At 43.5% G+C, this 11,260-nt stretch overlaps 1 protein-coding gene across 3 annotated transcripts; it reads left to right on the plus strand.

Moving 5' to 3' along the window:
• Positions 1 to 1,863: 1,863 nt before the first annotated feature.
• Positions 1,864 to 10,510, plus strand: ACOT6 (acyl-CoA thioesterase 6). 3 transcript variants are annotated; one of them, XM_029238744.1, is made up of 4 exons: positions 1,893 to 2,394; positions 4,350 to 4,552; positions 6,384 to 6,879; positions 9,532 to 10,510. In XM_029238744.1, the coding sequence occupies exons 1-4, from the start codon at positions 1,938 to 1,940 to the stop codon at positions 9,603 to 9,605; spliced, it is 1,230 nt and encodes a 409-aa protein (XP_029094577.1). In that variant the 5' UTR covers positions 1,893 to 1,937; the 3' UTR covers positions 9,606 to 10,510. The 3 variants fall into 3 exon arrangements, with proteins under 3 accessions (XP_029094575.1, XP_029094577.1, XP_029094578.1); XM_029238745.1 differs by having other exon boundaries at positions 6,384 to 6,908; positions 9,532 to 9,748; XM_029238742.1 differs by lacking the exon at positions 9,532 to 10,510 and having other exon boundaries at positions 1,864 to 2,394; positions 6,384 to 7,035.
• The last annotated feature ends 750 nt before the right edge of the window (positions 10,511 to 11,260 follow it).

An 11,260-nucleotide genomic window follows, 5' to 3' on the forward strand; every position in this document is an offset into this window, starting at 1 on the left:
TAACCATGAGATGATTATTGAAATTAAGTTATTGCAATCTTGGAGAAAGAACATACTCAAATGGATAAATACTGGCTGCTAAAAACAGAAACGTGGAGCTCTCTTGTCCTACCAAATGGTAATAGGAAACAGTACCAGGCCCAGGATCATCAGTGAAACCACACCTATGATACTGGAATAACTGGGAGTCTGTTCCCACCTCCTGCCTCTTTCCCCTTTAACTCTCACTTGGGGTTATCAGAAAAGCAGATGGATCTGGGTGTTGACTGAGAATTATAGAAAACAATGAATTTTGTGTTAACTATGGCTGACATTGTTTCTCTGTAGGAAGAGCTTTCTAAATCACCCCTGACTGAAATCCTTTTATTGATTTTACAAGCATTGTTTTCAATCCCAATACGTTTTAAATATCAACAGCAGTTTGCTCTCACTTAGTCTTGCCTCCAAGATATTTCAATTCTCTAACATTTGTCATAATCTGTGAAGGTGGGATTTAAACAGGTGTCCTGAACCTAATTCAGGTAGTAAAATTACTCATTATTAAAATTACCGCAAAAAAAAAAAGAAAAAAAAATCCTTTACAGATAAGGAAACTGGATTCAGAAGCTTAATTACGTACCTTGCTAAGAATCACCACGCTATTAAGGAGCAGGATCAGACTGGAGCCCAGGAAGTTCTCTCTCCAGAAACATCTCCCTGCTCTGGAAGCCATTGTAGGTATCCTTAGCTCTAGGAAAAAGGCTCAGTAAAGGATTGAGGGTTAAGGGTAGGATTAGGACTATGTTTCCAGTGATCCCTTGAATTACAATCACCTGGGATGCTTTTTAATACTGATAAATCAAATATTTATAAATCGAATGGAATTTTTTTTTTTTTTTTTGCGGTACGCGGGCCTCTCACTGTTGTGGCCTCTCCCGTTGCGGAGCACAGGCTCCAGACGCGCAGGCTCAGCAGCCATGGCTCACGGGCCCAGCCGCTCCGCGGCACGTGGGATCTTCCCCGACCGGGGCACGAACGCGTGTCCCCTGCATCGGCAGGCAGACTCTCAACCACTGCGCCACCAGGGAAGCCCTGGAATATTTATAAATGGAATATTTCCTGCCATATCAATAAACAAAGGATGTCACAGTCATCAACGATTGCAACCCTCCAACGTAAGCCGGTGAGCCCTGAGGAAACTCAGGGCTGAAAAGAATACCTGCCATCTAGCAGCCATCAGACTGCAGCCACTTCCTGCAATGAGCCCTGAGGAAACTCAGGATGTGAAAATACAGGGTACTGGCCCCAGATAGCTGAGGTGCATATCAAAGGAATGATTTCAGTGAGCCCAGGCTCTTGCATCTTCCCATACACAGAAAAGCACTGAATTCGTTACCTTGAGATATCTGGTTTTCTTTAATTAACAATAATCTTTTGACTTCCCGACTACCTTCCCTTGGTTGCAAAACTCATATATCCTGGCTCCTGCCCCCCCCCCCCGCCTCCTTGGAGCAGTTTCTCAGAGTTATCTGAAATGCTGTCTCCAGGGCTGCAGTCCTCATTTTGCCCCAAATAAACCCCAAATAAAACTTAACTCACAACTCTTCACGCTGTGCATTTTTTAAAGTCAACAATACTCAAACTTGGAACTGCCCGGTATCTTTCCCAATCCTTTAGCTGTCAGCAATCTTTGTACTTCTATTTCGACACTCGCCATATTGGACCGCAGGATTAATAATTACCATAAAACTCTTATTTTAGCAGATACTCTTCCAGGCAGGCAGTAGTGGACTGCACAAACTCCAGGAGACCTCACAAAGCGGTTTAGCAAGTGTCCCTTCGGTCGCCCAACGGGAGTAGCGCAAACGTTCCAATTGCGACTGCCTCCCAGGGAGGTGGAGAGACGCCAGGCCCTGCCCTTGACTCCGCCGGGCCGCCCCTTCTCTGCTGGGATCCAGATGGCGGCGACGGTAACGCTGGAGCCTGCGGGCCGCTGCCGCTGGGACGAGCCCGTGCACATCGCCGTGCGCGGCCTGGCCCCGGGGCAGCCGGTCACGCTGCGCGCGTCCCTGCGCGACGAGAAGGACGAGCTCTTCCGAGCCCACGCGCGCTACTGCGCCGACGCCCACGGCCAGCTGGACCTGGAGCGCGCGCCCGCGCTGGGCGGCAGCTTCACGGGGCTCGAGCCCATGGGACTCCTCTGGGCTTTAGAGCCCGAGAAGCCCTTGCTGCGGCTGGTGAAGCGGGACGTGCAAACGCCCTTCGCCTTGGAGCTGGAGCTGCTCGACGGCCACGACCCGGAAGCCGGAGGGCTCCTGGGCCAGGCGGTGCACGAGCGCGACTTCCTGGCGCCGGGGGTGCGGCGCGAGCCCGTGCGCGTGGGCCGGGTGCGCGCCACGCTCTTCCTGCCGCCAGGTGAGCAGCCGACTTCCCAGGCTGTTGTGGAAAGCCAGGTAGAGTCCTGAGACCCTGGGCGGGCCCTTGCCTGGCTAGGGAACCCCGTGGTTGTGGATCTTCCCTAAATTCGTCCCCAAGCTCCAAAGTCTATCATGAATTCTGGGTGGAAGTTTCTCCTCTAAATTTCAGGACACTTGCTGGAGGTACTGCCATTCCCTTAGCTATATGCTAAAAGTTCATTCAGAGTACTCAAAAAGTGTATGCTGCTATGTGCCAGCCATGCAGCTGTGTCTCAGATACTAATATTAGGCAGTGACTTCTGTGTGCAGGAGTGATTTTGGTCTTCTTTCACATCAAACTTCAAAGGAAACTAAAACCCAGAGATAGAGGCAGTGCCCCATAATACTAAAAAACAAACAAAAAACTCCCTGAAGGTCCCCTACCCCATAATAAACAGTCTGTCAGTGTTTCTCAACCTGGGATGATTCTCTCCCACTCCAGGGGCATTTGGTAATATCTGGAGACATTTTTGATTGTCACAATTGGAGAGGGTGCTGTTGGCATCTAGTGGGTAGGTGCTAAACATCCACAATCCACGGGACAGCCCCACAACAAAGAAATATCTTACTCAAAATGTCTATAGTGCTAAGGTTGAGAAACCCTAGTCTAAGTAAAAACAAGGTGCTTGGTAGGTAAAAGTGGCCTGTAAACAAGACAACTGACCCGCCGCTTCCAACCAAATTCCTGACTGAAACCCCTGCTATACAGAAATGCTGGAGTTGCCACTGCTCACAGAATTCCTAAACTGAATTCTGTGATTATTCTCCAAAACAGGAGGCCCTGCTTTATTCTTACAGCTCTTCAGCAATTCACAGCCTTAACTAGCACTGCCCACTCAACTGTGAACTCCTGGGTCTGGAATTGGGACTTATACATCTCCATATCTGTATGCCTAGAGGCTTACACAGGGATATAATAAGAGCTCAATAAATCATACTGACTGATTCAATAAGAATCTCCTAAAAACTTTAATTTTTAAAAAAATATTTCAAAAAAAAAATCTTTCACTGCCCAGTTGTGATATTTCAATCAAGTCAGTTGTTAACTATTTTAGTATCTACTCTGTGGCCCATTTAAAATTTATTGTTTTCTGACTCAAAGTCTTTTTGTAAATAATGCAGAAAAGTTCAATTATTTAACAAATATGTGTTAAATCAAGGACTATGCTACATACAGTAGCTAGCAAATTCAGACATGGGCCTCACTGTACCTACTGCCTAATAGAGGATACCGGCAGCTATACTTGGATCTGTGAGTGTGGTAAGTGCTATGATAAGGGAGGTACAGGCCCAGGGTGCTGGTGGGAACATATAAAAGGCTATGTAATTCAACTCAGCCTTGGAGGGCATCTGGGAAGTCTTCCAGGAAGGGAGATCTAAACTTAGATTTGAAGATTGATGAGCCAACCAGTTCAGAAATGGTGGAGAGGGGAGGAGAATAGTGTACATCATTTTCAGGGCCAAAGAGAGCATAGCACATTTAGGAATGGCGTTCTTTAAGGCTGGAGCAGAGGGTGTAAAGGAGGTGGGGAGTATATTCTAATAATCCCCTGTATATGTAGAGCGCTTTACAGCTGTCAAAGCATTCTCAGTTTTGGGGGGGGGGTTTGAGGAAAATTTGGTGGAAAATGTACATTTCATCTTATGTTATTTCTAATTTGGTTTATATTATCGTTGTTTTTTGCAAATATAGGAAAAATTATGGAGAAAATACGGCATTTTGTTCCCCCTCCCTTCTCCCCAAAGTTTATTAAAAAAAAAAAAAAAGACAAAGTAAAAAGAGTCCTTTTCCACCAAACTCCCACCCACAGCCTTCCTTGCTTTAAAAACTTCTCTTTGCTGACTGCCAAAATCTGAAACCCAAGAATGTCTTTTGAGTGTCTAAAACTCCTTATGATTTGTGGTGCTCTCCAGGCACAGGACCATTCCCTGGAATCCTCGATCTTTTTGGAAGTGGTGGTGGCCTTTGTGAATACAGGGCCAGCCTCCTGGCTGGACATGGTTTTGCTGTGCTCGCTCTGGCTTATTTCAGATTTGAAGACCTCCCTAAATATTTGAATAACGTGTGCCTGGAGTACTTTGAAGAAGCTGTGGACTTCATGCTGCAACATCCAAAGGTGGGTTCTGGTGCTCACCTGAATGCAGAGGAGAGGGGGTAGAGCAGGCACAGGGCTGGATCCAAAAGCTCTACCAGGACACCCAGGGCTGGAAATATGCCATGAGACACAAAGGCTCCTTCAAAAGTTGTTAGGATTATTATTTTCATTTCTGCCCATCTCTCTCCAATCCCTTAAGACTCAACTGTTTAGTTCCCTGTAGTTCTTGACCAGAATTCAAAGAGCTAGACTAAAAAGTTACTAACCTTAAGTTCTGGTTCTGTGTCTACCACCAAGTGGCATTATAATCCTGAATAAGGCAGTTTACCTCTCTGGAATTCAGTTTTTTTCATTTGTAAGAGTAAGGTAGGGACTTCCCTGGTAGTCCAGTGGTTAAGACTCCGCGCTTCCGCTGCAAGGGATGGGGGTTTGATCCCTGGTTGGGGAACTAAGATCCCGCATGCTGTGCAGCACGGCCCAAAAAAGAAAAACAAAATTAATGTAAATGTATAGAGAGGAAAGTTTGACTGTAAAGAGATTTTTGAGACAATTGGTGACATTTGAATAGGGGTTGTGTATTCGATGATATTAAAGAACCATTAATTTTGTTAAGTGTGTTAATGGTATTGTGGTTTTGTAGAGAAAGTTCTTATATGAGACTGGAAAAATTAATTAAAACATTTTGGTATGATTATCAATGGAATACATAGTCTTTGCTACTATCTAGACTTAAAGAAACCCAAACATTCTAATGTTAAGGAGCAAGATGTACTGCAAGGCCTAACTCTGTTAGAATTCAGGGACTGGTCTCAATAGAGCTGCTAAAACCTAGATGATCATGAACTGTGATGACTGGTTTATTTATGGGATATAAGCCCCCAGGAGCAAGAAGAGACCAATATATACTATCAGTTCTGCCCTTAGACCTAGGCAAGAGGGGCTTCTGCTCTGGACCTTTTGTTTTAGATGACCACTCTCTGGCCTTCCTTTGGCTGCATCCCTGACCACAGGGTGCAGAGTTTGAGGGGCCAAGGGAGTGTGTCTACCTGGAACCCATGTGCCCCTCACACCATGCCCTTTGGATCTGGAACCCCACAATTATCTTCTAACCAGCTTTGATCCTGCTTCCAAGCCCTATGCCTCTTCTCTGGGTCCATTAATGTGAATACACCTAGGCCTTAAACATATAGGCTGGGGTGTCCAAACGCATGTGTGAGAGGGCCCTTATGGTACATGATGGAGCCAGGCAGGGATGGGAAGAGAAAGAGAGTTGGCCAAGGACCAGGGACTAGGGCCAGGGGCTGGCACTCCCCCCATGCCATGTTCTAGTACAGAACTCCAGGAAGTTCCAAGATATAAAATTTGAACCTGACCTTATAAGTTGTTATGGAGGTATATTTATCAAGGTAGCAGAAAAGAATATATTTTATTTAATTTTCAAATATTTATAACTTTTAAATATTTAGGTATAGGGTATATGGGCCTCTGTGTGTACTCTTGACCTAGTCACCATAAATGTTAGTGGAGGGCCTGCGTACCAGGAAGTTAATTGATTTGTTTGGGACTTCCATGTCAGTCCAGTGGTTAAGATTCCGTGCTCCCAATGGAGGGGACACAGGTTCAATCCCTGGTCAGGGAACTAAGATCCTGCATGCCGTGCCAGTGCAGCCAAAAAAAAAAAAATTGATTTGCTTATTAGAAGATACGTTTGAACTTTGTGGATTGTTGCATAAGAAAGGAAAGCAAATGACATTTGAGAAAGCTGCCTAGACAATGTAAAATCACAGTTTAAGTTCTCCATTTATGAATTCTAGACTTGTTCTCTCTCTCTTTCTTTCTCTCTTTTCATCAGGTGAAAGGCCCTAGTGTTGGGCTTCTTGGCTTCTCCAAAGGAGGTGACCTGTGTCTCTCAATGGCCTCTTTCTTGAAGGGCATCACAGCTACTGCAGTTATTAATGCCTGTGTGGCCAACACAATAGCTCCTCTGCATTACAAGGATATGATTATTCCTAATCTCAGCAGTGACCCAGGAAAATATAAAATCACTGAGTCAGGCCTTTTGAATTTGGTGGATATTTGGAACAACCCACTGGAGAAACCCAACCACCAAAGTCTTATTCCATTGGAAAAGGCCCAGGGACCCTTCCTGTTTATCGTTGGCATGGATGATCATAACTGGAAGAGTGAATTCTATGCTCAGATAGCCTCTGAACGGCTACAAGCCCATGGGAAAGACAGACCCCAGATAATCTACTACCCAGGAACTGGCCATTGTATTGATCCGCCTTATTTTCCTCTTTGTAGAGCCTCTGTGCATGCAGTTTTGGACCAACCAATATTCTATGGAGGTGAGCCAAAGGCTCACTCAAGGGCACAGGTAGATGCCTGGCAGCAAATCCAAACTTTCTTCCATAAACACCTCAATGGTAAAAAATCTGTCAAGCCCAGCAAGTTGTAACATTGTAATCATAGACCATATACTGTTAATAAAAATCCTAGTCATACAACATGTATTAGGTTTTCCAGAGAAACTAGGAACCTTTTTGTAACAAAGCAGCCATCTCAGCTTCATTGTCAGGTCCTACTGGATTCTGACCCTTAGCAACACTACTCTCTTCACCGCTGGGTCCATCCCTTTCTCCCCTGAGCTTTTCCCAGTGTGTAGGCTTAACTCTGATCTTATCTGTAGGACCAATCTTAACCTTAAGCAGGAAAAATGTAAGAAGTGCCTGCCCAAGTCTCAACTGCTGGCCTAGATTTGGCCTGTGTTCTGGTTCTGAGGACTGAGCTTTTGTACTGCTAAGAGTCCCATATACTCTCTGGGTCCTAACTGACCATGTCTGAGCCTTGGGAACCTGTTCTGGTTCTGAGGACTGAGCTTTTGTACTGCTAAGAGTCCCACATACTCTCTGGGTCCTAACTGACCATGTCTGAGCCTTGGGAACCTGCGCACTTGAGCCCCTTAAGGAATGGACTCTGCTTCATTCTTGTTTCTGTACCCCACTTTGAAGATTGGGGGCATTGACATACTTAGTATCCTAAGCTTTGCTTTTATTTTATGAATGAGGCCCTAGACTTCGATTTCTTCCTTACTGATAAAGTATCCTTTACAAATTTTGAATTTAAAATTCAAAGGATACTTTACAAAGTAAAATTGAATCCTTTACAAAAAAAACTGCTGTAAGCAAAACAGTTTATTGATATATACTGTTGATATACTTCCTCTGTATTTACCGTCTGAATTCTCAATCTCGGTACTTGGCTACCTAGAGGAATGCCTTGATGCCAGTAGATTTTCAGGACTTAATCTTTGGATGTCAGGTTATACCTAACAAATTAGACTTCCTCCTGGTACCATCGGTTCCTATTACCTTCCTACTGGGAAGGACTGGGATCAGTCTATCTCAATCCATTGCCTTATACTGGGCACTATCTAGAGTCATGAGACCAGAGCAGAGGGTCTTCCCTGAGTGCAAGAATATTTTTCTGAGACACATCACTTGTCTTGCTGGGCACATACTGTCTTTCATCAATTTGAGTCTATTCAAGCAAATGCCCATTAGATCTTAATCTAGTGAGAAGGATTCCTTACTTAATTTTGACCAATTGTTAAAAATACGTGTTGAGTGTGTTTATTCACTATGAGTATAATTTTCTGTGATTTGAATCCTTAGAGCCTGTGCTTTAACTCACTCTGAGGTGGTCCTGCTACTCTAGAGATGCCTTTGGGATGGGGTATCATAGGAAGAAGTTATAAGGAAAATGGCTGGGAGGGTGAGAGAAGTGAGGGGCGGAAAGGTAACACCAGAAGCTTAAACATGAGGGTGATGACTAAACGTATCTGTGTACTAAAGCACTAGGTGTAGGGATGGCCCTACATCCTAATTTCTTCCTTACTAATAAAGTAGCCTTGGAATGCCCTATACTGACTAAGATATTTGGTCACTTTCCCCTCAGAGTTGATTATATATGGCCCCCTGTCTCTAAGATTTGAAAAAGAATTTCAGGTTGTTACAGAGCTACCTAAAATATGGTAAATGTGAATTAAAAGGGAGAAACAGAAAAGGTATCCATAAAATGGAGCCAGAAATGAGGCCAATACAATAGTGCTTATTATGAGGCCTATATACTTGCCTTGATTGGGCCACTTGTTCAGTCATTTGTTTTCTAGTGGTTTATGCAGAGAAGGAAACCTAATCAGTTACACAAAATTTACAGCCTTCATAAAATAAAATCAAAGCTTAGAAATCAGTTTCTCCCAAAGGCTGTCTTACTAAGAAACATTAAATGATGTAAAGGGTAGTACCCTCAAGGTTGCCTCTACAGTAGATATAAATCCCAGGCTCCATCGCTTACTGTGTGACCTTGGGTAAGTTATTAACCTCTCTAAGCCTCGATTTCCTCATCTATAAAGTGGGGATAATTATAGTGATAATAATAGAAACTACTTCATTGGGCTGTTGTGATTAAATTAGGTCATCCAAGTAAAGCACGTAACATATTTAAACTCTCAAATATTAGCTCTTATTATTTCAGATGAGGAAATTGAGACCCAGGAGGGTTAAGAAATATATCTGGTTGATGAGAGAACTGGGCCAGTCCAACTCCAGAGTCCATGGCCTTCATTAACCATTTGGCTCTACAGCCTTCCAACCTGAGGAGATAAGCTCAAATAGTGCAGAGCTGACTGGTGAGGATTACTTAGCTGGAAAGTCAAGGATAAGTTAGGGTCCCATAATGGAGGCTCCATAAGCCAAATTGGAGAGTTCAGATTTATGTATTTATTTTGGAAACCACCATTTTATTGAGCTCTCCTCACACGCAGAGACCTATTCCAGCAGTCTTTTTGCCACAGGCATCACAGACACAGGGGTGTGACCAGCGCGCCCCCCACTGCCCACTATTTGACCCACCCATGAGAGGGAGATGGAGAGTTTAGACTTAAAATAAGAAATAAGGAACCATTTTTTAACATACTGATTTTTGTTTTTCAATGACAGTCAGTAATTTTTCCTTGATGCTTAGTGGCTCAAAGAAGTTGAAGCCTAAAAGAAAATTAGTTGGAGACACTTAAAAACAACAACAGCAACAAATCAAGGGCTTCCCTGGTGGCGCAGTGGTTGAGAATCTGCCTGCCAATGCAGGGGACACGGGTTCGAGCCCTGGTCTGGGAAGATCCCACGTGCCGCGGAGCAACTAGGCCCGTGCGCCACAACTACTGAGCCTGCGTGTGTGAAGCTTGTGCTCCACAACAGAGGCCGCGACAGTGAGATGCCCGCGCACCGCGATGAAGAGTGGCCTCCGCTCGCCGCAACTAAAGAAAGCCCACGCACAGAAACAAAGACCCAACACAGCCAAAAAATAAAAAAAAAAGTTGGATCATATATTCAAAAACAAAAAATCAGAAAATATAACCAAATTCAGCCCATTGTCCTGCTTTTGTTTGTACGCCTAATGCCCTTGAATGTACTTCCATCAGGATGAGAAAGGCCAATGAACCATTTTGAAAGCAAATATTGATACATGTTTTTGTCAACCACTGATCCTTTAAGAAATATTTGTATAAACCTGTTACAATTTTCAGCAAACTGAAAACCACAAACACTTCTTAATTCTTCAGAGTATCATGGTTAAGCTATTGTGTACATTCATTTTAAATGGTCTTTGCACACTGGAAAGATAAAAGCTTGTGGGAAGCATTCTGTTTTTTCAGGTGGTACATGCAGAGATGCACAACATCCAATATTTATGGCCACTATAATGATGGATGTGGGTGGCAGAAGTCAAAATTATTTGAGTTAGGGACTTCCCTGGTGGCGCAGTGGTTAAGAATCCCCCTGCCAGTGCAGGAGACACAGGTTCAAGCCCTGGTCTGGGAAGATCCCACATGCCACGGAGCAACTAAGCCCGTGAGCCACAACTACTGAGCCCACATGCTGCAACTACTGAAGCCCACGTGCCTAGAGCCACAACAAGAGAAGCCACTGCGATGAGAAGCCCACACACCACAACGAAGAGTAGCCCCGGCTCGCCGCAACTAGAGAAAGTGCTCGTGAAGCAACAAAGACCCAACGCAGCCCTAAATAAATAAATTTATTTTTTTAAAAAAATTACTTGAGTTGTTTTCTAAAACTGGGAGTCAGCCATGTATTCTCCAAAGACAGAGAGACTTTAAACAAGTACTTTTCAAAAAGACAGGGTTGTTGATCCAGTAACCATGTGCTTTCAGTGGCAAATATTTTCCATCCATAAATCAGAATACATGATAATTACAATCTTATTTATGGGGTAAGAGGGATAAGATATATATCTGAAAATGAGATTGTTCCAAAGGGAATTCAGGATTACATATCCACACATCTTACTTGACATAGCAGTTTAATAGAATGGTTTTACCTGGGTTGATTAACCTCATTTTACATGTACATTTTAAGATAGAATTCTATACTGGAAAACAAATTTTAAATTACATATATAAGTACATTCTTCATTGTAAAAGATTCAAGTAATACAGATAAAATTTAAAAACCTCTTAACTCATTACTCAATCGCAGTCTTCTCCCAGGGGTATTTACTGTTACCAACTTGAAGTGTAGCCTTCCAGAACCATTTTGTATACATGGACAGTTTTATTTTGTGAGTTCTACGCCTTTTTCTTTTAAAAAACAAACAAACCATAAATGTCATATATAATGTAAGTTTTTTTCCCTGCATGTAAAAATATACATT

The sequence above is a fragment of the Monodon monoceros genome, unplaced genomic scaffold, assembly GCF_005190385.1.
Source record: "Monodon monoceros isolate NGI ecotype Baffin Bay Population unplaced genomic scaffold, NGI_Narwhal_1 Super_Scaffold_21, whole genome shotgun sequence".
Classification (NCBI taxonomy): Eukaryota; Metazoa; Chordata; class Mammalia; order Artiodactyla; family Monodontidae; genus Monodon; species Monodon monoceros.